The sequence below is a fragment of the Ovis aries genome, chromosome 18 (genome assembly GCF_016772045.2).
Source record: "Ovis aries strain OAR_USU_Benz2616 breed Rambouillet chromosome 18, ARS-UI_Ramb_v3.0, whole genome shotgun sequence".
Taxonomy (NCBI): Eukaryota; Metazoa; Chordata; class Mammalia; order Artiodactyla; family Bovidae; genus Ovis; species Ovis aries.
In genome coordinates, this window is record NC_056071.1 from 20,014,094 (window position 1) to 20,040,550 (window position 26,457).

The window sequence follows — 26,457 nt, forward strand, 5'->3', positions numbered from 1 at the left end:
CTGCATTTTAAGTCAACTGCCTGGGTGATTTGGGGTGGCCAAAAAGTTTGTTCAGATTTTTAAGATGGTGCAGAAAAATCCGAATGAAATTTTTTGGCCACCCCAATACTTGGCTGTACGGTTGAGTCACCTGGGAGTTTTAGCAACACCAGTGCCTGGGTCCTCCCTCTTTCACCTACCAACCCCCAGTTCCATCCCACCCCTGCCCTCACATCAGAATCTCACTGGTCTGAGTGCAACCTAGGGACCTTTATTAAAAAAAAAAAAATTTAGGTGATTCTAATAGGCAGCCAAGTTTGAGAACCACTTAGAGTTCTAAGGATGTCCTAGATGGCAACCCACTCCAGTATTCTTGCCTGGAGAATCCCATGGACAGAGGAGCCTGCTGGGCTATGGTCCATGGGGTCACTGAGAGTCGGACACGACTGAGCAACTAAACCTAAGCCAGTACCCGTTCTACCGCAAAGCTAAGCTGCTATTCCCAAACCTGCTTGATCTCACCATCTTGTCTGCCCCCACCAAGTGGAGGGGATGGAGATGCCCACTTAGAGGGGGACACCTGCGCCCTTGGGGCAAGCCTGGGCCACCCTGGCCAGCTCACCCTCCCACCTCCAGCCCCGGAGCCGGTCAGAGGGCAGTGACTCATTCAGCTGCCTTTCTCCTGCAGAGAAACGGGAGAACGTCATGTTTGTGCTGCCCCTGCACGGGGGCCACCTGGGCTTCTTTGAGGGCTCTGTGCTGTTCCCTGAGCCCCTGACATGGATGGATAAGCTGGTGGTGGAGTACGCCAATGCCATTTGCCAGTGGGAACGCAACAAGTCACAATGCTCCGACACGGAGTTGGTGGAGGCCGACCTGGAGTGAGGCACCCCCCGGACTCTGGCGTGCTCCAACCGCCCTCCTCTGGAACTCTCATCCCTCACCGGCTGTTTTCAGGTCTCCCATCTCCCTCAGCGACCTGGATCTGACCTCACACCATCAACGGGGACCACCCGCCAGGCACACACGCAACCTGAAGTGGGTGGCCGTCCCTGGGAGCTCCAGGCTATTTTTGTGCTTAGTTACTGGTTTTGTCCATTGCATTTGTTAGCCATGGTGACAAGCGACAGGGTTCTCACCCTGCTGTCCGGTGTCAGCATCGGATTGCTTTCAAGCCAATTACATCTAGTTTCCCTATTAAAAAGCGTGTCTGAACAGCAGTTTTGCTTTGCCAATCAAATTTTCCCCAAGAGCAGGGAAGGATGGATGTTCCGCTGTGGCAGTTGTCTGTGTCCTGGACTTAGACCCTAAATAGAGCCAATGCTGTAGCTACAGTTCTGCTTGGGGGCGGGCCCCCTGCCAAGAGTGTGGTCTCTTACATGGCAAAATTCCGTTGAGTCAGAGGCCAAGTTTCTCCCTTACGCACTCCTAACGATGAGAGTTACCTGAGGCGCTTATTACAAATTCAGCCTCCCACGTCCCTTCCCTTGGAGGTGTTTCTGTGGGGCTGGGAGGGGGCCTGGGATTTTAATTTTTGACAAGTGCCCCAGGTGATCCTTATCACCAGGCAAATCCGAGAAACCCAGTGGTGCAGAACCTCTAAATTAGAAACGTCTTGGTAGCTCATGGTGTCTCGTAGCTCCCCGGAGCCTCTGAAGCAGTGCACCTGCCCTGATGTGATAGCCATGAGCAGTTTCAGCGAGGGCCTGGGCTGGTGGTGGAGACTTCAGGCCTGCCTCTGCCTCTCACTGGCTATATGACCGTGGACAAGTCCCTTTGAACTTTTCTTTCTTTACCTGTAAAATGCAGGAGCGGCTGGACCAGGCAGGTTGCTGAGATCACTACCAGTTCTAAAGTTCAATGACAAACTCAGTTTACTGATGTTTGAGAGAACTCCTCTCCAGGGGAGCCCAGGAGCTATTCTAAGCATGTCAATATCATCATTTGCCTTTTCTTTTTCTTTTTCCTGTCCCTCATTTCATATAAAGTGGTTTGGTTTTGTTTTTTAAAGTACTCATTTTATTTTCTTTTAACCCAGTTCTCTCCAACTCTGGCTTTTGATACCAAACAGTTCAAAGGTTGGATCTGAGTTTGGAGAAATCACTTTTCAACTGAAGAGGGTGTGATTTTGGAAACCAGATTTTTAATTGAATAACTTATGTCTATAGCCTATTGGGTAGGTCTTTCCAGAGTGTGTCTTCTCAAATGAAAAGCTCACACTGTGTTTCAAGTACTCCTTTCCTTCAATCCTGCAGTACTTGAATAGCTAAAAACCCTGCACTTTGAAATAATCAGCAGTTGCTATCTGAAACTGAACAGAATTATGAGTGAAATAACCTAGATACTTTAAAAAAAAAATTATTTCCCCCCCTGCTTCCTCTACTTTGCTCTAGGACAGACAGGAATATTAATAGTGGATTTGTGTGTGGATATTTAAGGGGTAAAGGGAGCCATATGAGGGCCTGGGTGTGGACCCTCTTGGTCACAGGTGGTTGTAGTTTGGGCATCGGTCCTAGTCACGTGACAGTCGTGTGTTGTTTTCTGACCATCACCAGGTGATCCTAAACGGCAACATCAAAGACCGCTGTTATCTGAAGAGACTGAGGCTTCTCTGGTCTCGACTTGGCTTCGGTTTCTGTCTCACACACACACAGATTCATCGTCATGACTTTCCCCCCAGGTTGTTATTTTTCAAGTGCACGTCTCGTTCATGTGCTTTCAGCACAGATCGGCACTTTATCTTCTGCCCCTCGATTTGGAAGCTCGTCTCTTCCCCCTCTATTACTTTTCCCTCCAACCCTCAACCGCAGCTGTAATCTAGAAAATTCACAGTCATGTTTCCCGCTCCTACCTTCCTGACCCAAGACTTTTTGTGAAATCAGACAAACGAAGCAACAACCTAACGGGGCTGAACCACCATCCCAGGAAGCAAGAGTCTCCTTTTCGTTTGCCTTAGGACACACCCCTCAATCTGTTCCAACTATATAGCAGCCAGGTACCAGCTCCATTCAGGAGGAGAAAACAGTCCAGTTGTCACACACTTGGCAGAGACAGGGACAGGAGTCCCTGGAGCCTGGTGTGCCCGGCAGTTCTGTTGACCCACGCAGGAGAGGCAGGGCTCAGAGCATTCCCTTTGTTGCTGGACAACCGGATTTTACCCCACACGACCGTGGGGGGCCATGCACAGCTGAAGTCTTTTTAGCGTGTGACTCTGAATGGCACTTTTTAGCTCACATGAAATCAACTGAGGCCTTTTGTTCGAGCTTCAGGCTCTCATGCATGGAAATGAGAGTGTAACTGTGGCCGTCTTACAGGAAAATTCTTGTTTGTTCCTGAATGGGAGCACAGAGGCATTCAAGCCTGATAAACAAGGGAGGAGGAGCACTTTATATGTCGGTCAGCTTTTTCCTCCCTCCCGCTTGCCTGGCTTTTCTGTTCATTTCTGATGATAATGTGGCAGCTCTTCTTGCTCCTGAGGTCCTCTTGGGGCTAACACAAGGCTGAATTTTCAGAGTGTTTGAATATTATATTTTAAAATCAGTTTAAGGACATAAATTGCAATGGCCTAGACAATTCTGTTGCTGGAAGAGCATGTTAAAAAACCAAGCAGGCTTCTAGCAACATTTTTCCAAGTTTTTCTCCCTGCCTGTGTAAACAGTTTTGAAGACAACAGTGAGTAACTGATCCCAGTCAAGTTAGGATTGTGCATGTTCAGTCACTCAGTCCTGTCTGACTCTTTGCGACCCCATGGACTGTAGCCCGCCAGGCCCCTCTGTCCATGGGATTTCCCAGGCAAGAATACTGAAGTGGGTTGCCATTTCCTCCTGCACGGGATCTTTCTGACCCAGGATCAAAACCCCGTCTTTTGTGTCTCTTGCATTGGCAGGTGAAGTGTCTACACTGAGCCACCTGGGAAGCCCAAGTTAGGATTATCTGACTTGAAAAATGGTCTCAGGTCTTCCTGATGCACTTATATCAGTAGCGAGTTTAACAGTCTTAAAGAAAACCTCCTACCTTCTCTGATGTGAGTCTGTACCAATGATTCCAGGGCAGAATGAAGACAGAAAGTTATTTGTTGTCACTGTATTCCTTGAACCTCCGGCGAGCATTTCCCACATGCCTTAGGATGAGAATATACTTGCCAGAGGAGCATCCTTTCCTGACTTGGTATTAATGTAACCAGGGTCCTGACACTTGGATTCTTCTCCTGTCTCTAATTCACACTGGTCTGTGGACAATCTCTTCCCCTCTCTAAGCCTCGGTTACCTCACCTTAGACCATCTCTAAGTCCACTTCATCTGTTTACACGTCCTTTGCCAGAACATTCCCAACTGGCCTTCTACAGCCCTTGTAAGTGGACACAGATAAGTCAAGGCTTCGGGCCTATCTTGAGGGGACTTGGAGAGAGAGAGTGAGCTACTGCATTCAGCCTTTGCTGGTGAAGAACCTTGATTTTTCCCAAAGCCCCGTGTCCCCAGCTGGCTTCTCTTCAGAGCCTCCATTGTCCTCCCAGTAGCCTTTCTGTCCCAAGGGCAGTCTTATGACAGGGACAGGTGCCGACCGTTGGAACAAAGCGAATATCCCCGTCATTCTGTGAGACTTGGGCAAGCATCGAGCATTCCCAGGGTAGGAATCCTTCCTGCTCAGACTTCCATTCTCAAACTGCAGCCTTCATTAGAGCTGAGATTTCTGGATAGTTGAGTTCGTCTGCCTGGCATCTGAATGAGAGCTCTCTTTGTCACTGTGTGGCTCATGATCCATTTTGCCAGCGCCCGGGAAACAATACATGTGTTCTTGTTTGTGTTTGCCAGGCTAGCAGATGTCTGAGCTCTGAAGGGCTTTTCTTTTCCCATGGCACTGATTCTGACTTAGCGCTGAAGATCACTGAAACATCCCCTTGAGTTCAAAGGACTCTGGTCTTTGTCCTCTGAGGTAGGACAGGACAGTTATCATATTAAGCATTTTGCTGCAGCGTCTGCTCACAATATCAGCTGGAATCATTTTTCTTTGCCCAGAAAGCCTTAATTTGCCTCTAGAATATCCCCTGGTAGGACAATGCTATTTGGCTGCAGAATTGAAATTCTCCTGCTATATAAGTCTGCATCAAAGCCACAGCAAACCAGAGAATGTTACATTAGGCACCTCCCACACCTTGACAATCAAGAGCAGTCTGGACCTGGCCACACACCTGGTCTCTGATGTCTTTCTTCCTTTTTGGCCTCACTCTGTAGTTAGTTGGATGCTTCCAAAAGCCATGAAAAGTGGCAGAAGCCTGCGTGTGGCATTTAGTGGCCAAGCAATTGAGGGAAAGGTGTTCTCCCCATGTTATCAAAGCAGAGGAAATTGTCCGCCACCCCACCCCGCCCCCGCAACTTCCCTGGTGGTCCGTGTCAAGACTCCGCACTCCCAGTGCAAGGGGCAAGGTTCAGTTCCTGGTCAGAGAGCTAAGATCCTGCATACTGCAAGCATGGCCAAAAAAATACAGAAGAAAATAGCCACCACCAACCCCCTTCATATACTAAGATAGCTTTTGCCAAATTGTATTTGAAGGGGAGCAGGCAGTGAGAACTGGAATGCTGTCCAAAACTAAAGCTGCTTCCTCTTGTGTGTTCTCTGCTGCTGCTGCCTCAGCCGCTGTACCCCAAGCACCCCCTGCCGCGCAAGTGGCCCTCAGAGGCAGGCTGCAGAGCCCGGCTCAGCGGTGGTTCTCAGACCCCAGGACAGCGGACAGCTGCCCCTTTTGAAGGAGCCAGCCCCTCCTTCCCAACACATCATGTTTTCTGAACCATGTTTTTCCCAGCATGTATGTGGATAAAACATTCATCTATCTCTAATGAGTAAGCTGAAGTTAATTTTGAACCGCTGGATTGTCTTTGTAACTCAACTCCTGTCAATTAGTAACGAAGCCTATAACCTGCCTTCCCTCCCTCCTGGTGTCCCCATTAGCCAAGACATCCATTGCCGCAAGTTAGGGACCGACCACCTATATAGCACCTGCACAAATGCCCTTCATTGCCGTGGGGCATTCTCCTTCCAGGCCACCCACGTGCCGCGGCCAACAGTCCCCTAGCACGACGGCTGTGCCCCAGTCCCAGTGCCAGTCACCTCCTCCCCAGCCTGTTTGTGGGGGGTGGACCAAGTTCCTGGGCAGGCGTGGGAGTTAGGTTTCCTTTGGTTTTTGTTTGGGGCCTCTTTAGTCTTCCTAAAGCACAAGTCCTTGTAGACTCCTGTCCCCTCTTTTCCACACCAGTCTCAGACGATCTGGGTCTTGCCCACCGCCTCAGGAAGACCTTCACTGTACCTGAGCTTCTGATTTCTGCCACTGCAGCTGCCTTAGTGACACCAGGGGCTGGGGGGGTGTGGGGGTGGGGGAGCCAGTTTGCATCTCCCCCCTTTCCTGGTTAGACTCCCATGAACCACTTTCTTTCTGTTGGCAAGATGTGCTTCCAGGTTGATTTTTGAGAACCATCACTTACACATTCCTAAATTTCTGTTTTGTTTGATTTTGGTTTCTTGGTTTGTTTTGTTGTTGTTGTTGTTAATTTTCTGAAACTTCAAATGCTGCCCTGAAAATAATGTATTTTTGAGTTTGTGTTCTGAAGGCCTCTGTGCTGCTGGATTTGGGGGTGGGGGTGGGGGCAGGATGTAGGATCCTCCAGCACTGAGGTGTTTAAGATTTGCAACTAGCAATGCAATTTTTTCTAAATATGAGGATATTTACCTTTATTAAGAAATTATACTAAACAGTGGTGTCCTTGATCATTTTATGTTCTCATAAATTACTTTTGGTTCTGTTTTGATTCTGTGTGGTGGTAAACAAAGATCATTACAAACAAAAGCTGTAATTTTGTTATCTTTGATTCAGTGGAATTTCTTTACTTAAAAAAATAAATAAATAAAAGACTAAAAATGTGACCTGGCTGTGCAGTCATTTGTAGTGGAGATTTTCTATCTGTGAATAAAAGGATTCTTCTTGGGCTTGCCTAGTGGTTCAGTGGGCTAAGACTCAACGCTACCAATGCAGGGGGCCCAGGTTCAGTCCCTGGTCAGGGAACTAGCTCCCACACACTGCAACTAGAAGACCCTGCATGCTGCAACGAAGACCTGGCACAGCCTAATTAATTAATTAAAATAAATTTTAAAAAAAATAAATAAAAGGATTCTTCCCATGTCTTCACCAAAGCATGAGCCTGAAAGAAGTGGGCAAAATACCAAATTCTCATCACAGTTGACTTTAACCCGGGCTTGCAAATACCAAAGAAATGACCAGCCCACAGGTGTCTTTACAAGCCCATCTTCTCTGGGAAGACAGCCAAGGCCTGGGAAGAGTGAGATAATCAGCATTTTAAACACTTGCTCTATAAAGTGAACCATGTAGACAGAATGTAGGAAGAGATGTCAAAGTGATAGTTGTCACACATGATTCACAAGCTTTTCTAATAGTGTTCTTTGAAAAGACCAGGTGAACATGACCTAAATTAAGATGATATTGGGTTGGTTGAGTAACAGTGGTGTTTTCTTCTTTATATCTGTCTGAGTCAAAGCTAAGGGTCTCCCAGGGCCAAGTACTGGCCCAGCCAGGAGAGTTGTGGTGGTCCATGCTCCCCCACCCCAAGGACCTTGCACTTAATCTTCTTCCTTCCTTGGTCTTGCAAAACCTTTGACAAACTAAGTAGGGAGAGGAGAGTTGCTTTTGGGGGACATACATCAGCAAGATCCAAGAATGCTCACAAACAGAGGATCCCGGCGGGCTACAGCCCATGCAACCCATGGGGTTGCAAAGAGTTGGACTCAACTGAGCAAGTCATCAAGCTTCCCAGGAGAATCAATCAGCAAGGAGGTTGCAAACCCCTGCCTTGGAAGCTCTGATTGGTTATGTGCATTCCCCTAAGGATCTTATTAAAATGCAGACTGTGATCCAACAGATGTGGGGTGGGGGGAACTAAGATTCTGCATCACTGGCAAGCTCCCAAGTGGAACAGACATCCCCTCCTGGGACCGCACTTTGAGCAGGAAGGCTCCCGGGTATCCTGTGAGCTTCCCCTCCCTGTACTGCTAAGGAACCTCAACACCAGAGCCACACCCACAATGGAAAGTATTATAAAAGGTGGTCCAATTCACACTGAAGGTGACTCCTCAGCTTTCCCAGGTTAACTTAAGAGCCAGGCATCCCTCTTCCAGGAAGACTTTGCCAGGACACCCGGCAGCATTAGCCTCCTGCAGCATCCCTTAGGTAAACTTGAGACTCTAAGAAGTGGCTGGTCTCGCTCAGAGATTCTTTGAAGCTGATGGCCCATTTCATTACTGAGACCTCCACCCTCACCTTAACAAATGCTTCCATCTGCAAAAAGGCCTTTCCCCAAAAGGCCACATGATGCATCACTGTGAGCTCCCGACTTTGCTGTTTTGCTGTGTTCAGCCACGTCCAACTCTTTGCGACCCCATGGACTGTAGCCCGCCAGGCTCTTCTGTCCATGGGATTCTCCAGGCAAGAATACTGGGGTGGGTTGCCATTTCCTCCTCCACAGGATCTTCCTGACCCAGGGATGGAGCCCGTAGTTTCCTGCGACTCCTGCATTGGCAGGCAGATTCTTTACCTACCGAGCCACCTGGGAAGCCCTCCCAACTTTTGCTTGGCTCAGATTACTTTCATGTGCAGAATCCCTGCCTCATCCCAGATGTCTCGGAAGGAAGGTGTTCTGAGCAGCAAATGGTTGTCATGAAAGTCAGGTTTTGTTATCCCCTTTCCCATATTTGGTGGCTTTCAAGAGTATTTTATTGTCCCTCTAATTTTCTCATGAATGAGGGGGGTGGTAGTCACTTGTAGGAATCCAGCAGCTCAGATTTTGGGAAACTGAGCACATCAGATTTTAACATTAACACTCATGGTCTTCAGGCACCTGCTCCCAAAGGCAGCACCACCTTCCTGGCAAGGTCTGGCTCAGCCTGCCCCTGCCCAGGACTGCCATGGACATCCATGGACATGGAGGAGCAGTATCAGGGCACGGCCAGCAGGGGGCGGCGGCAGCCCACAGTCAGAACCGACTTCCTCAGAAAACCCCAGGGGCTTTTTTGTCAAACCATTCTTAAGCTAAGTCTCTAGCCCTGCTGACTTTAGCAGGGACTCCAGCATCCCATTTGGATTTGAGTAAGAACCAAATGTATGGATGTGAGAACCAAATGTCATGTATGGAGAGTTGCATCATAAAGCTGAGCACTGAAGAATTGATGCTTTTGAACTGTGGTGTGGAGAAGACTCTTGAGACTCCCTTGGACTGCAAGGAGATCTAACCAGTCAATCCTAAAGGAAATCAGTCCTGAATATTCATTGGAAAGGTGATGCTGAAGCTGAAACTCCAATACTTTGGCCACATGATGTGAGGAACTGACTCATTTGAAAAGACCCTGATGCTGGGAAAGACTGAAAGCAGGAGGAGAAGGGGACGACAAAGGATGAGGTGGTTGGATGGCATCACCAACTCGATGGACATGAGTTTGAACAAGCTCTGGGAGTTGGTGATGGACAGGGAAGGCTAGCGTGCTGCAGTCCATGGGATCACAAAGAGTCGGACACGGCTGAGCGACTGAACTGAACTAAACTGAAGAACCAAAGCTGCCCCCAAGAACCTCTGCCTGCAGTGTTTCCATATCCTGATCTCCTTTGTAAATTAGAGTGCCCACAATTAGGGTGGGGCGAGGAGGGCTTCTGGCAATAAGGGACCAGGGGAAAGAAGGGAGTCATCCAAGAGGAATCAGCCAGGGTTTTCCTCAAATCTAGGACACAAGTCTTCTGCAAAACAGTTATAAGTTTAGCTTGAAAGCTTTAACTAAGCTCATTCCTTTAATCTTTTCAGCTCAGCCTCATCCTCTCCCCGCCTCTACCAACCCCTGTACTATCGACTCACCAGTGCCCTCTATCTTGGCAAATACAAGCCCCATTCTCCTATCACTTGCCCCCCACAGTATGCTTCTGTCCTCACCCTGGACACAGCCTTCTTAGCTCCAGATATTCTAGATCTCTTGGGGATGAAGCTGCAGAGCCCTCTTCAATCATCAGGGCAGCTCCACTCTTTTCAGGCTTAATACTAGAGTTCCATGTAAAGTTTGATTTGGAAAGGCTTCAAAGGTTTTAAAGGATTTGAAGAAAGGTTTGGGAGAAATCCTCACTGGTCGTGTATGCTTGCTCAGTCACTTCAGTCATATCTGACTCTTTGCAGTCCCAGGGACTGTATCCCACCAAGCCTCCTCTGTCCATGGGATTCTCCAGGCAAGAAAACTAGAGTGGGTTGCCATGCCCTCCTCCAGGGGATCCTCCCAACCCAGGGATCAAATCTAGGTCTCCTGCATTGCAGGTAGATTCTTTACCACTGAGCCACCAGGGAACCCTCTTCACTGGTCAGCCACCCATAATAACTTCCTGAGATTCTTCCTCCAGCTCTGAGGTTATATGTATATCATTTAAGAAAATAGAGATTGTTGACTGTGAAAGTGATAAAGGAGAAAGTTACTCGGGTGATGAGTATACACTACAAACCCCAGAAATGAAAGAAAAGATACAAGGACTGAATGCATATATATGCACAGCCACATATAGGGGTACATGTACACAGCCACACTGGGAAACAAGAAAGAGAATTCAGCGGCTCCAGAGGAATTTCCAAAGGCATGAAAGCAGAGGGCACTGGATTGAACCCACAGGTGACGGTCCTGCACCAAACGGTGTGTACAACACCAGGGTGATTCGTGCTCAGAAGGAGCAGGAGCAAGGCAGTCTTGGGATGAGCACTGAGGCACCTCAGTGAGAACAGCCAGGCCAGTCGATCCTCACCCGTCACCACAAGCTGGATAACAGGAACAAGGGTCTGTCTGAGTGGGAAGGTCAGTGCAGGACCTTGGGAGAAGAACCAGTCAGTGCCTCTGAGCCCCATGCCCAGAAGAAGCCAGACTTTCCCCAGGAGGGTGCAACATGCCCAGCACACATTCAGAAATCACCAGACGCTTTGAGGAAAGCCAGCTCCACAGAAAGAAAAGCATTTATGCTTGTCTAAATATGCAAAGCTTGAAAGTAGAAGCTCACTGCTGTAGGGTGAGACTGCAGACAAAGAAGAGCTTTCACCATATAACTTGAGGACTGGGAGAGTGCTCAGAGAAGACACTATCTGTAAATCTAAGCAAAACCATCCGTGGAGGCAAGGGGTCTGGAACAGACAGCTTTGGTGGAGGGACTCCACAGACAGAAGGAGGGGGACACAACTGCCACCCTGGAAGGAGGTCCAAGCTCCTGACCATCACTGCATACATCAGAGGAGGAGGACCCAACCACCCCAAAATGGAGCCACGTCAAGAGTGCCTCCACCCCATAACTCAACACGGAAAACCTTTCACCTGCCTACCAGCCACTAAGGTCACTATACTTGCCAGATCCTCTGGACTCATATCCCTCCTCATTTGGGCTGAGTAACTAACACTTTTACTTTACTCCTCTTTTGTCTTTTATTTTTTGTATTTTTAGGGAGGAAGAGACCTTTAAAACCAGACTCCTTGCCTATTTTCACAGATCCTAAACAGTAAAACTCTATTACAAAGGAAATCATTCAGAAGCTTGATTAGAGTCTTTGAAACTCAACCCCATACCAAGTCTGTCCTAAAGCTTCAGGGGTAGTAGAAATAGAACTATCCTCACTTTTTCATGTTCAGGAAATTCCCCTGCTTTTTTTATTGGCCCCCAGCTTGGGAGGAGAATGACATCTGAGTTCGCCCAAACTTAGGAAGGTTCAGAGAAACCACAGTCACCCCAGGAAGCCCTTTTTCACAGCATTCTGGGTCCAGGGCAGTTGAGGAGAGGCCTAAGGATGCTAACTACAGGTCAGATGGCAGGAGATGTTCTCAGAAGGCTGTGTTCTCAGTTTGGTCCCGAGGACCAAAGAGCTGCTCAGCTACGGCTTTGCCATCATACTTGGGCAGCGTACCCCCAAAGTCGGAGGGCAGGATGTCCTCGTCAAACTCCTGGTAGAAGCCGGAGAGGTCTTCTCCATGGACAAATACCTGCAAGGAAGCAGAGGAAATGGGTCTGAGCAAGGGGGTACCCTAGGATGAGGGTGGGGGAGAAGAGGAACAGGAGGACAAAGGCACGCATGCCATCTCTGCCTGGTGATGTCCTCAAAAGTCCTCCTTGCTGTGCTGTCCATGGGATCCACTTGGCTCCGAATCTTCATACAGAGCCCAAGGAGGTGGGGTTCCCTCCTCCCCCACCCTCATCCCTCTTGTCTCCTGAACCCTTTCCTGCTACAAGCCCATTCACTCATTCACCCATACACCAGACGATCAGTGGGCACCTTCCCTGTACAGCTATGCACTCACCCTCTGGAGCAATTTGCTCTTCAAGAAGGGCTTGACCACATTGTAGGTGGTGGTGAAATACCAGGGCTGGTAGATGAAGTGGATGGCTTTGAACCGAGCTGGGAAAGAATCCTGCAGGGACAGACAGCACCCCCACCACACAGCCCCATGACCTCAAAGGTTCCCACTCACTTTCCCACTACACTGCCCCTCCCCATGACACAGGACAGAAGGATGCCCCAGAAGCAGCCCAACCCTCTTCCTGCTGATGCACAAGACTGTCATTAGGTGGAGTGGAAATGGAAAGGTAGCCTTGCTTGGCTTTTAGGTGACCGAGTTTTTTCAAATCCACTTGCCTGCTGAGTAGACTACAAGCTGTGATAGACCAGAGGGACGCTATTGTCGTGCCTTACTGCCCTGATGCGCAGAGCTGACTCATTGGAAAAGACCCTGATGCTGCGAAAGATTGAAGGCAGGAGGAGAAGGGGACGACAGAGGATGAGATAGCTGGATGGTGTCGCTGACTCGATGGACATGAGTTTGGATGATCTCGGGGAGATGGTGAGGAACAGGGAGGCCTGGTAAGCTGCAGTCCATGGGGTCACAAAGAGCTGGACATGACTAAGTGACTGAACAACAATTGTCCTCCATCCCCTCCCGTGACCCTTACCTCCCATCTCTCCTTTCCAAGGCAAAGCAGATTTAAGATTAGATTCAGTTTAGTTCAGTTCAGTCACTCAGTCGTGTCCAACTCTTTGCAACCCCATGGACTGCAGCACGCTGGGCCTCCCTGTCTGTCCATCACCAACTCCTGGAGCTTGCTCAAACTCGTGTCCATCAAGTCCGTGATGCCATCCAACCACCTCATCCTCTGTCGTCCCCTTCCCTTCTTGCCTTTAATCTTTCCCAGTATCAGGGTCTTTTCCAATAAGTCAGTTCTTCACATCAGGTGGCCAAAGTATTGGAGCTTCAGCTTTAGCATCAGTCCTTCCAATGAATTTCCTTTAGGACTGACTGGTTAGATCTCCTTGCAGTCCAAGAAACTCTCAAGAGTCTTCTCCAGCACCACAGTTCAAATGCATCAATTCTTCGGTGCTCAGCTTTCTTCACAGTCAAACTTTCACATCCATACACGATTATTGGAAAAAACATAGCTTTGACTAGATGGACCTTTGTTGGCAAAGTAATGTCTCTGCTGTTTAATATGCTGTCTAGTTTGGTCATAGCTTTTCTTCCAAGAGGCAAGCGTCTTTTAATTTCATGGCTGCAGTAACCATCTGCAGCAATTTTGGAGCCCGAGAAAATAAAGTCTGTCAATGTTTTCATTCTAAAAAAGGATTTCAGATACAACAGTATACAGGAGTGAGTTGTCATGGGGCATTAGTGCTGTCTCTTTCTCAGGATAAAGTCACATGCAGAGGGAGACAGCATGACAAAAGGGGACAGAGAAGGGGATTCCAGGTCAGAAGGTGTAGTTCAAGTCCCACCTCTGCCCTTGATAGCTGTGTGACCTTGAGAAGTCACTCAAATCTCTGAGCCTAGGTTTCCAGGTTTGTAAAATGAAGCAGCGAAACAGGGAGAGAATGTTTTTAAAGAGTAAATGAACTGATGAACGTGAATACGTGGCAAAGTGTGGACCACAGTGAAGTGTTTGTGGTTGGGGTTGTGATTATCCAGCATCATTAAACCAGAAAACCGGGCCCTGCCTCAGTCTCCCGACCCATGACAGGCTCCTACAGGACAGAGTTCTGAGGCCTCACCTGGAGCATGTCCACCATCTTTCTGAGATCGGAAGGCCGAAGTCCGGCAGCCTGCTGCATGGTGAAGCCCTTGAAGTTCTCAATGATGCAAAAGCCATTAATTTGAGTCTCCTCATTCTCCAGTAGCTTCTCCAGGATGAAGCAGTATGCCTGCAAGATCTTGGGCACAAAGTGAATGGGCTGTAAGATCCAAGCCATAAGGACAGCTAAGACTCAAGGTCCTAAGAGGAGGGCTTCCCTAGTGGTTCAGTGGTAAAGAATCCACCTGCCAATGCAGGAGACTCGGGTTTGGTCCCTGGTCTGGGAAGATCCCACTTACCACAAAGCAACTAAGCTCTTGCGCCATGACTACTAAGGCTGAGCGCTAGAGCCCGGGAGCCACACTACTGAAGCCTGTGCGCCTAGACCCTGTGCTCCACAGCAAGAGAAGCCCCTGCAATGAGAAGCCTGCACGCTGCGACTGGAAAGTAGCCCCCGCTCTCCGCAACTAGAGAAAAGCCTGCACAGCTGTGAAGACTCAGCACAGCCAAAAGAAAGAAAATTTTTAAAACGGTCTTAAGGGAAGAGCTATACCAGTGAGCAAATTAGAGGTAATCTGTCACAGGCTTGGAGCTGGGACAGTCCACCTCTCTGAATGCATCCCAAGAAAATAATCAAATAATCTTCAGCATCATATCCATGGTTAGATGCCACAGTGTCTATCCTTATACCATTGCAACAGCAGAACAACCTACATGTCCAGCAATAAGGGACTGGTGAAATTATGGTATATTCACACCACGGGGTATTCTGGAACAGTGATATATAAGACTAATGATACAGAAAGATATCCATTCATGGTATATTATTGTAGAATACGATCCATGTTTATAAGAAAAAATGTGTACGCCTGTATGCATTTGCATGCGTGTATATTTCTAGGTTTCTCCAAAAAATAGACTTGGAAGAATGTCAGCGGTAGAAATCTCTGGATGGTAGAATTCTGGATGATTTTAAATTTGTGATTTTTTTTTTTTTGTATTTTCTAAAATGAGTGGTATCACTTATGTAATCAGAAAAAAAAAATTTGTAAGTCTCTTCCTTAACAATACATGTATGCTTCAGTCCTAAAACCAATATCTTATTCAGTAGCAGACACTACAGGCATTCCTAGCAGGATCAGGAACACAATAAGCATGCTTACTTCCCCCACCAAAGAAGTATTGACCAATGCGTTCAAGTTTGTTCATTGTTGGTTTGTTTTGTTTTTGTTTTATTCAGGGGCATAAGAACTAGAGAAGGAAAAGAAAAATTTCCTCTAATTACAGATATTATGATAACATTCTTAGGAAATCTGTATATGACTAACATAAGTAACAGGAAAATTCAGTAAAAATACTAGGATATGAAACTAAGAGACAAAAACAATAATCTTCATAGATGCAAAAAATAACCAAGTAGGAGATATCATGGCAGAGAAAGTTCGACTAATAGCAAAAACAGTAAAATAAATACTTTAATGACAAATGTGCGTAAGGATTGAAAACTGAAAAACTTCTGGAAGCTCAAAATGTATTCATAAAAGGGAAGGCACCCCCTTTTTGTGGATGGTGCCACTGGCCATGGATGTTGCTTTCATACTGACACTGAGTCTCCTCGTTTGTTATTTATGTTAATGTTACTCCAATAAAAATCTCCTGACATTTCTCCTAGAGCTAAACAAGTTAATTCTAATTGTTTTAGGGAGGGTAAACATGCAAGAATAGCTAGAAAAGACTTGAAAAAGAGAAGCATTAAGGACAGACCTAATCCCAACAGATATTAAACATTCTATACTGGACATGGAATAACAAACTGGTTCTTATTCTTCACCCTTCTTATTTAACTTATATGCAGAGTACATCATGAGAAATGCTGGGCTGCATGAAGCACAAGCTGGAATCAAGATTGCCAGGAGAAATATCAATAACCTCAGATATGCAGATGATACCATCCTTATGGCAGAAAGCGAAGAAGAATTAAAGAACCTCTTGATGAACGTGAAAGAGGAGAGTGAAAAAGCTAGCTTAAAGCTCAACATTCAGAAAACTAAGATCATGGCATCTGGTCCCATCAGTTCAGTTCAGTTCAGTCACTCAGTTGTGTCCAACTCTTTGTGACCCCATGGACTGCAGCATGCCAGGCCTCCCTGTCCATCACCAACTCCTGGAGTTTACCCAAACTCACGTCCATTGAGTCAGTGATGCCATCCAACCATCTTATCCTCTGTCATCCCCTTCTCCTCCTGCCTTCAATCCTTCCTAGCATCAGGGTCTTTTCAAATGAGTCAGTTCTTTGCATCAGATGGCTAAAGTATTGGAGTTTCACCTTCAACATCAGTCCTTCCAATGAACATTCAGGACTGATCTCCTTTAGGATGGATTGATTGGATCTCCTTGCAGTCCAAGGGACTCTCAAGAGTCTTCTCCAACACCACAGCTCAAATGCATCAGTTCTTTGGTGCTCAGCTTTCTTTGTAGTCCAACTTTCACATCCATACATGACTACTAGAAAAACCATAGCCTTGACTAGATGGATCTTTCTTGGTAAGGTAATGTCTTTGCTTTTTAATATGCTGTCTAGGTTGGTCATAACTTTTCTTCCAAGGAGTAAGCATCTTTTAATTTCATGGCTGCAGTCACCATCTGCAGTGATTTTGGAGCCCCCAGAAATAAAGTCAGCCACTGTTTCCACTGTTTCCCCATCTATTTGCCATGAAGGGATGGGACCAGATGCCATGATCTTAGTTTTCTGAATGTTGAACTTTAAGCCAACTTTTTCACTCTCCTCTTTCACTTTCATCAAGAGGCTCTTTCATCTGCATATCTGAGGTTATTGATATTTCTCCCAGAATCTTGATTCCAGCTTGTGCTTCATCCACTGGTCCCATCACTTCATGGCAAATAGATGGGGAAACAGTGGAAACAGTGACAGACTTTATTTTGGGGGGCTCCAAAATCACTGCAGATGATGACTGCAGCCATGAAATTAAAAGATGCTTGCTTCTTGGAAGAAAAGTTATGACCAACCTAGACAGCATATTAAAAAGCAGGGGGACATTACTTTGCCAACAAAGGTCCGTCTAGTCAAAGCTATGGTTTTTCCAGTAATCATGTATGGATGTGAAAGTTGGACTATAAAAAAAATCTGAGCACCAAAGAATTGATGCTTTTGAACTATGATGTTGGAGAAGACTCTCGAGAGTTTCTTGGACTACAAGGAGATCCAACCAGTCCATCCTAAAGGAAATCAGTCTGAAATATTCTTTGAAAGGACTGATGTTGAAGGTGAAGCTCCAATACTTTGGCCACCTGATGTGAAGAACTGACTCATTTGAAAAGACCCTGATGCTGGGAAAAATTGAAGGCAGGAGAAGAAGGGGGCGACAGAGGATAAGATGGTTGGATGGCATCACTGACTCAATGGACATGAGTTTGAGCAAACTCCTGGAGCTGGTGATGGACAGAGAGGCCTGGCATGCTGCAGTCCATGGGGTCACAAAGAGTTGGACATGACTGAGTGACTGAACTAAACTGAGCTGATACTGTCTCTATAATTAAAGTAGTGTGGAGCATGAAAAGACAGACCGATGGTACAGAGTAGAAAGTCCAGAATTAGATCCAAGTACCTATGAAGATGCAGAATATGATAAAGATGGCATCTCAAGTCACTGGGGGGAAAGATGAACTTTTAAATACATGTTGTTGTGACAACTAGATGGCATTTTCTAAAATAAGTTTGTACATTTTCTTTAAGGCTTGGTGGCACATGCCAACATCCTCCCCAGATGAACCCTATATCCCCAACTATGACAGCTCTCTTAAGGGCTTGGCAAGTGAAATCACACACATACACAAATGCAAAGAACTCAGGCGCTTAACAGATTGGAACCCATGCTTTCCAGAATCTCTCCCATCCACAGTCCACTAAGCCCTATTCTCTGTGTTGCTCTCAGCTTTCAGCATTTGGCAGGGTTGGTCCCAGCTCATGGCCCACAACTGTCACTCCTATTCGGTAGGGATGCAGGGGGCAGCCATGTACTGGCCAGTGGGCCCTGCCTGCAAAGCTGCTGGGTTTTCTAGCTGCCACGGCACATCCACGGACTTCTCTTCCTGCCTGGAAAGGGCTTGGTGCCATGAGTTTACCAGACATTCCCTCACAAACCTTGCCTCCTGGGGAGCCAGGAATGAGGTTCCAGTGGAGACCAGATCTAGAGAAGGGAACCCAACCCAGAGGGTGGCAGGGAACCAGGCGAGCCCCCACTGACCTCATCAAAGGTGATTTCTTCAGAGTCCCAGTTCTCGATATTGAAGAGCATGACTACTCGGCCATACTTGTCCCGAGTGGAGAGGACACCAGGGTAGCCAGCCTCAACGGTGCAGCGGATGGCCTCCAGGGACAGGCTGTCGAAGAGCTCTGGGTACTGCAGCCGGAAGTTCACGTAGCCTGGCAGAGGGGGAGCAGAGGAAGCCCCTCAGGGAGCCAGCCCCTCCCGGGGTGGCACATGGTGGGCATGCAGAGACCTGGGCTCCTGCCTGGCTCCTCATCTACATGCTGTGTATAACCCGGCAGGGTACTCAACCTCTCTGTGCCCCAAGTTTCCCCTCCAAAAGATAAGAGGATAATACTAGCCTATCTCGCCAAGTTGCTGTAGTAATCAAACAAGATTCCAGGTACACTACAGTCTAGTACAGAGAACTATACTCAAAGTTGTGTGGCAGCCTGGATGGGAGAGGAGCTGGGGGGGAAGGATGGCTGAGTTGCTCTGCTGACCACCTGAAACTATCACAATGCTGTTAGTTGGTTATATCCTAATACAAAATAAAAAGTGAGAAAAAATGCATGAATTTTTCCAGGTATGAATGCCATTAGTAAACTGTACAAACGTAAGGTATAATCCTAAATCATAGGACAGCTGCTACTGGTTATTTTTCTCTTTCCCACAAGTAGAAGCACAGGTGTTTCAGTTGGGCACAGGGTTAGCTGAGCAGGGGTCGGGAAATGACCCCCAGATAAAATCCAAACCCCAGGTAGGACACAGAGGTCCCTTCTAATTTCAGCGGAACTTCCACCAACCCCATCCTGAGCCATCCTGAATGGGTCCCTTCTTCTCTGCGGTTGTCTCCTCCACCAGACCCTGGAGGTGCCAGGCCCACAGAGGAGTTTGGGAGGCATTTGCCAAGGGAAAGCCACTGACCTCCTTGCTGTTCCTCCAACACCCCAGGCACCCACCACCTAGTGTTTGTCCTTGCTGTACCCTCTGCCTTATTGCTCTCTCCTTGGGCATCGCACTTCTTTCTAGTTTTTCTTTGAAAGTTTCCTTTGCACTAGAGCCTTCCTAATCATTTCACCTAAAACTTCAACCCCTCAATCCTTTATATCCACCTCTTGTTTTTCTCTGTATATTTTTGTTCGTCTGGTTTGCTATTTCTACCAGTAAACTATCAGACCCACGAGGACGGACAGTTCTTGTCTACCTTGTTCTTGGCTGCATCCTTTGGCCTGAAACAGCCGTTGGCACAGAGCAGCAGTGAATTAACATTTGTAGAAGGAAGGAAGGAGTTAGGAGAAGGACTTTCCTGGCAGTCCAGTGGTTAAGATTCTAGGCTCCCACTGCAGGGGGCCACTGGTGGATATCTAGGATGGGGGCGGGGGGCGGGGACTAAGATCCCCAAAAGGATCCAAAAAAAAACCAAAAAAAACCCAAAAGGAATAGTGAAAAAAAATTTTTTTAAGAAGAAGGAGAATCATTAGGCTGCTGAGCGCCTGCTCAGACACCGTTCCCTCCAACAGCACCAAAGACTTGATTCCCTTAGGACACTGTCCTGGCCAGGGAGGTTCCCTCCTCCAGGCTCACTCCCAGGGCAGGCACCATCTTCGATTCCACTCTTTGCGAGGTTTGAGTACCTGCGAGGAATCAGGCCCATACCCACCTTCCATGCAGCACTCCAGAGCCAAAGCCTAGGAGGGGCCGGTGGGGGCGAGGAGGGAGCAGGGGTTGGAAAGGAAGCTCTCGCATCTTGGGCTCCCAGTTTGGGTGGCTAAGTTCTGCTCTTTGAGAGTGGAAAGAGGGGCCGGATCTCCAGGAATCTGGTCCTGCCAGACGCACGCATTTGTCTGAACTGAAAAGGATCTCGAGACTATTCAGTTCACAAACCCATTTTACAGATGAGGAGAAGGAGGCTCAGATACAGTCACTTCATAGAGCATGGGAGGGAGGTGGAGTGGCCAGTCTCCTCAGTGCCTGGATGAGGGTCCACGCCACCCTCATGACCTTCCCCTCCCACTCCCCAACCCCCACAACCTTCCTGGGGCCTCACCTCTGAGCAGCTCGTAGGCGCGCCCCACGTCGAACTTGCGCGCGCGGATGAAGCGCAGGAAGAAGGCGCTGTCTTTTCCCTGCACCCTCTCCGCCACGGCCACGGCCAGCTCCTGCCCCGAGGCTGCCTCCGCCTGCACCAGCTCCTGTAGCTCCCGCACTGCCTCCTCCCGGGTCTCCTCCTTCTCATTCAGCTCATCCTTGGCCTGGAGCAGGGGCGGGGTGCAGGCACAAAGTCAGGTAGGCGCGGTTTGGGAGTCTCCTTCCGGTGCCAGACCGGCTGACGGGCAGAGGGCACAGCAGGTAGTGCCATCGCTCCTCTGCCCACGAGAGCATCAGCACTGGCAGCCCCTCAGACTGTCCGTTATATTTGGAGAAAATTAGGTCAAACTGCTCATCCTGGGTTTGTTTGCAGGAGACAGCCGAAGGTCTAAATGTTTCTAACCACAACAGCTTATGCTTACTGGAGCCCTGAATTAGCACACTGCTAAGTCCTGGGTGTTCTTTGGAAGGAATGATGCTAAAGCTGAAACTCCAGTACTTTGGCCACCTCATGCGAAGAGTTGACTCATTGGAAAAGACTCTGATGGTGGGAGGGATTGGGGGCAGGAGGAGAAGGGGACGGCAGAGGATGAGATGGCTGGATGGCATCACTGACTCGATGGACACGAGTTTGAGTGAACTCCGGGAATTGGTGATGAACAGGGAGGCCTGGTGTGCTGCGATTCATGGGGTCGCAAAGAGTCGGACACGACTGAGCGACTGAACTGAACTGAAGTCCTGTAGATACTTTTTTTTTTTTTTAAGGTATTGATTTGTCTGCTCTGGGTCTGAGTTGCAGCCCTCAGGAGCCATGGGGTTGCAAAGAGTTGGACATGACTGAGAGACTGACACACACACATTCGAACTCCTAGTTGGGGCATCTGAAATCCTAGTTCCCTTGACCAGGAATAGAACTCGTTCCTCTGCACTGGGAGGGCAGTCTTAGCCCCTGGACGACCCCGAAGTCCAATACATGATGTTTTTAAATCTTGGCCACAGTCCATCACAGGAAGGTTGTATTCTTATCCCTCATTTCTCAGGGTGAGCAGATTGAAGCTCATAGAGGTGGAGATATTCTTGCCCAAGATCACCCAGGTAAAAAGAGTTGAAGTCGAAACTCCTGATCAGGTTGAACTGTTAATTGCTTCACTGTGCTGCATCCCAGGTTCATTTCTGATCTTCTCAAAATTAAAGATACCATTAATTAACAAAAACAATTAAAGATACCAGTCAGATGGCAGCCTGCCCTCTCCCTCACATTCCTCCCCTTGGATGAGCCTGGAGAAATCCTTAGCATGCCAGGGGCTGTTCTTTCCTTGGATGGCATGAGGGGTGAATGTAGGTCTGGGGGAACTCGAAGCAACTTTCCCTTGAGATGCCCAGGGAGCAGAGATGGAAGCCAGGAGCCCAGGGCCAGCTCAACCCCAGGCCAGCTCTGCCACAGTCTGATCATCTCTGAACTGGTCCGACAACCTTCTTTCATAGATACCAAAGACAAGACCCAAAGAGGGAAAGCAGTTTGCTCAAGATCACACAACAAGTTGGAAGTCATTGTGATATTAGGACTTGGGCCTTTTCCTATTCAGTTGGGGGCAGCAGTTGTGTCCATGCTCTCTAAGGCCATTGCAAATCAGGGTTCCTCATGTCTGAGTCCAGGATGATCCCTGGTCCAGAAGCCTTACGTCCCAGCCTTGGTTTCAAGGAATGCTATAGATGCCATAGTCTTAGAATAGGGTGGCCTGGATATCTGGTCGACCCAATTGCTACCATGGCCCTGACTTTCAGAATAGCCCCTAGAACAAGTCACTCCTTTAGGTCCAGAATGACCCGGAGGGCTGGTACTGGACCCCTTCTACAGGAGAGAGGATGTTATCACTATTCCCTTATGTTGGGACTACCATGATGGTCCAGTGGCTGAGACTTGGTACTCCCAATGAGAGGAACCCAGGTTCGGTCCCTGGTCAGGGCACTGGATCTCACATACCATGACTAACAACTCCTGCATACCACAACTAAAGATCCCACACGCTACAACTAACCTGGCACAGCCAAATAAATAAATCAATATATTCCCCCTTGTTGCCTCCCTACCTGTCCCTTCACACACCCCCAGGCCTCCTCACCTTCTGCAAGGTGTGGCGGGGCAGCTGGCTGCACGGGCCAAAGACAGGTCCATGGTCTTTGGTAGTAAGCCTCTCCAACTGGGCACGGAGCTCCTGTTCCTCTTCAGGGACCATGCGGAACGTGCCCGCCTGAGGAGGGAGAAGCCCCCATCAGCCTGAGCAAGCCAGCCAAATGGGTCTGCTCAGACCCCAAGCTAGCGCTTTTGCCCAAGGTCACTGTTGAACTTCCTCCCTGCAGGGGGGGTCAGGGACCACCGAGAGGTTTGAGGGATGACTGCCCATAACCCTGAGGAGAGCAGACAACGGAGAAACAGGGAGGAAGAGAAGGAAGGAGCGAAGGTGGACAGAGGGGAGCCCCAGGGCACGGGGGTACTCACCCCCTCTGACATGCTGTCTCTGGAAGATGGGAGTGCTGCAGACAAAGAAGGAGCCCACTTCGTCCCTCCTGGCCTCTCAAGACAGCCTCCTTTCCAGGGGAGACATGGAGAGGTTCTTCTGTTATTGTCTCAGAACAATGAATCTCAGACTTCTGAGTGCATCAGAGTAACATGAGGCATTTGCTAAGCATACAGATGCCTCGGCCGTGTGCCTGACTCTGAATTGGGGACCAGACATCTGTATTTTAAAGCAGTACCCCAGGGACTTCTCTCATGATCCAGTGGTTAAGACTTCGAGCTTCCAGTTCAGGGGACCCGGGTTCAATCCTTGGTTGGGAAACTAAGATCCCACCTGCCATGTGGTGCAGTCAAAAAAAACAAAGCAGCACCCCCAGTGGCCCTGAATAAGGTGGTTCTTAGGCTACACTTTGGGAAACACCCCTCTAAGAAGGAACACTCACAAATATACCTCGAACTTCAGTTCTTAAAATGAGATGGCCCAGCCAGGGAGAAACTAGAACAGGCTTCCATTCTTGGTTACATGGTCACTGAGGGATAAGGCAATCCCTCTTCCCATTTGTGTCCCTCTTTTTCCAGTCCCAGGGGGCACCTGAGAAACTCCCCATCCTAGTGAATGGCCTCATTCCAGTGAATTCACTCTCTGAAGGGATGATAGCTAGTTATATAACCATAACTGGATGTGTGTTCAGTGCCTTGTGGTGCACTTTTCAAATCCATTGTCTGGGAGCCAGCATTATTATATCCATTTTACATAAGAGGAAACAGGCCCAGGAGAGTAGGTGATTTGTCCAAGGTCACATAGCCAGATATAGCCAGGGATCAGGACTCAAGACCAAGCTGTTACTTTCCATCAGCACCAAGAGGCAGCCTGTTGTGGCAGAAGTCAGATCTGGGTTCAAATTCTGTCCTTCCACTTGCAAGTGATGTGATCTAACCTGAATTGGGGTTGTCCCCTATAAAGGGGAGGTAGAAGGTTATGAAGATTTTATTAAATAATGTACACAGAAGCAGTGGGAGGCCAGCAGAAAAAATTTCATCCTTTGCCCACATGACATCCTGCTGAGTATTTTTGGAGACAATTCTATTTTCACATTTTCCCCTCTCCTACCTAAACATCCCCAGGCCCATCACCATTCCACTCCTGCCTCCGACCAGGTTCCTGTCGGTCAGTTCTGTCACCTGTTCACTGTTGATTAGTGGCAGAGGTGGGACTTGAACCTATGTCTGCCTGACACCAAGACTTTTTTTTTTTGACACCTAGAGCCAAGACATCTCCAGGCAAACTCTTAGGACAGCAGGTGTCACAGAAAACCACACTTTAGAGTCAGAGAGACCCAGGTTTGAATCAGCTTTTGTTATTTATCACCCATGTAACTTTAGGCAAATAAAACCTTTTGGAGCCTCCATTTTCTCATTTGCAAATTGGGGATAATAGCCACACCTACCAAACAGAGTAGTAATGAAGATCATATAAGTTCTGTAGGGTACCTAGCACAGTGTTTTGCTCTGAAACATAGTTCCCCTTCTCTTTCTTAGCACCATCCTGATCATTACCCCAGCTTGCAGAGAGAGGCTTAGAAGATTCCAGGGAGTATCTGAGGATCTTCCATCTCCTGCCTGTCCCACTCCACAGCCCCAGCAGAACAGGGAAGTTCTGGGGGGCGGTAATCCACCAACAGGAATAAAATCGAAGTCAACTTTCTGAGATATAGACTTCCAAATATGCAGGAAGATATATAAGATAGACTGAAATGCGACTGTGCTCTCACTTCGGTTTTGCTGGAACAGAAATGGCAAGGCTAATAGAACTCCCTGAGCGAGAGGCTCAGATGGGAGAGACAGTAGCTAGACACCCCCAGAGAGTTAAGCAGATCATCACAAGATCAAGGGTCTTAGAAATGAAGGGTTAAAGTCAGTACAGCAACTCTTTTTGACATATGCCCAGGGATGGGGGGGGAATTGGGGGGAGAATGGATACGAGTATATGTATAGCTGAGTTCCTTCCCTGTTCAATTAAAACTATCACAACATCGTTAGTTGACTATGCCCCAATACAAAATAAAAAGGTTTTTTAAAAAATAAAATAAAATATGCCCAGGGGACTTCTCTGATGGCCCAGTGATTAAGACTCTGCGCTGTCAATGCAGGGGATGTGGGTTTGATCTCTGGTTGGGGAACTAAGATCTGACATGCTGTGCATGGTCAAAAAATTAAAAATAAAATATGTCTAAACTAGTAACTGTGATTTTAAACTATTGATTTATGAGTTGTATACATGGAAAAAAAAAAAACCACCCCTCACTTCATGTTAAAGCTATTCCCTGCCATCTAGGCTTGCCAGATAAAATATAGAATGTCCAATTACACATGAATTTCAGATGAACAAAAAAGTTCTGAAGTGTTTAAGTATGTGCCATACAATATTTGGGACATAACTTATACTAAAAAGGGCTTCCCAGGTAGCCCAGTGGTAAAGAATCCACCTGCCAATGCATGAGATGCAAGAGACCCTGGTTCAATCCCTGGGTTGAAAAGGCCCCCTGGAGTAGGAAATGGCAACCCACTTTAGTATTCTTGTCTGAAAAATTCCATGGATAGAGGAGCCTGGCAGACTATGGTCCATGGGGTTACAAAGACTGACAACACAAATACTTACACTAAAAAAGTATTTGTGGTTCATCTGAAATTCACATTTAACTGGGATCCTATATTTTTATTTGCTAAATCTGCCATCAGGTTGGTCGGACTCAACCTGAAGAATGGCCAGTTGGTTTCAGTTTTGGGGGCAGCCTGGAATGTAGTCTCCCCACCACAAACTCCTCACCCTAATCCTGAGCTTCCTGGCCCAGCCAGGTCCCTGGTACTGACTTACCTGACAAGTTAGCAGCTCCTCCTTGGGACACCTGGTGCCTGTGTCCTCTGGGAGCCTGGAGGTTGCCTCTGCTGGGGGCGTGGTCCAGTCAGCAGGCTGGGATTACTGGGTCACAAGGAACTTCTCAGGGCCCACAGTTTCCGTTTAAATCAGGCTCACAGGGAGGCCCAGATTGGGGCAAGTGACGCACCAAGGGGGAGAGGGGCTCAGCTTGGGCCTGGCTAGAGCTCCCTCAAAGCCCTCCTTTGTGTGTGACTGCTCTGGAGTTCCTGCTCAGCCATGTGGAAGCCGGGCCATGGGGGTGGGATCTGGGTCAGTCCCATTCTCTCCTCCCCTTCCTCTCTCTCATTGCAGAGGGGGTCTGAGAAGCACTCCCTAGGGTAAGACATGCTGGAGACGGAGGGAAAATTGAAATGTGATCATTGATGAAATGACAGTGGCAGAGAATCTGGGCTGGTCACCCTCTCCCTGAGCCCAGCAGTGCCTAGCATGGTAGGGCAGGGAGCAGGGCCCACTGGGGAAGGAAACTGGTTAAGGCTTCATGGGGAAAGGACAAGACCAGGCTGACCCACTTCTAGGCAGTGGTGTGCAGTGATAAGAACCTGCT

At 48.0% G+C, this 26,457-nt stretch overlaps 2 protein-coding genes across 3 annotated transcripts in view; one reads left to right on the top strand and one right to left on the bottom strand.

The window, feature by feature from the left end:
- Nucleotides 1-6,894, top strand: part of ABHD2 (abhydrolase domain containing 2, acylglycerol lipase) — a 110,722-nt gene extending 103,828 nt beyond the window's left edge. The window contains exon 11 of the mRNA XM_004017743.5: nucleotides 668-6,894. Within this exon, the coding sequence (XP_004017792.1) occupies nucleotides 668-864 (197 nt within the window). The 3' untranslated portion in view covers nucleotides 865-6,894. The remainder of the gene's footprint in view (nucleotides 1-667) is intronic.
- A 4,777-nt stretch (nucleotides 6,895-11,671) lies between these two features.
- RLBP1 (retinaldehyde binding protein 1) lies at nucleotides 11,672-26,033 on the bottom strand. Of its 2 annotated transcripts, XM_004017744.6 has the most exons (8): nucleotides 25,851-26,033; nucleotides 22,958-23,046; nucleotides 22,581-22,709; nucleotides 20,417-20,621; nucleotides 18,364-18,542; nucleotides 14,079-14,237; nucleotides 12,340-12,450; nucleotides 11,672-12,024 (listed from the first exon to the last, which is right to left on the bottom strand). In XM_004017744.6, exons 2-8 carry the CDS (start codon nucleotides 22,967-22,969, stop codon nucleotides 11,866-11,868), a joined length of 954 nt encoding a protein of 317 aa, XP_004017793.3. In that variant the 5' UTR covers nucleotides 22,970-23,046; nucleotides 25,851-26,033; the 3' UTR covers nucleotides 11,672-11,865. The 2 variants fall into 2 exon arrangements, with proteins under 2 accessions (XP_004017793.3, XP_042091010.1); XM_042235076.2 differs by lacking the exon at nucleotides 12,340-12,450.
- Between the last annotated feature and the right edge of the window lie 424 nt (nucleotides 26,034-26,457).

Coding starts and splice junctions, on each gene's coding strand:
- RLBP1 (XM_004017744.6), bottom strand. Junction 20,622..22,580: donor CCCGCCACACCTTGCAGAAG/GTGAGGAGGCCT, acceptor CCCCTGCTCCAG/GCCAAGGATGAGCTGAATGA. Junction 12,025..12,339: donor AGAGCAAATTGCTCCAGAGG/GTGAGTGCATAG, acceptor GCTTCCTTGCAG/GTATTTGTCCATGGAGAAGA.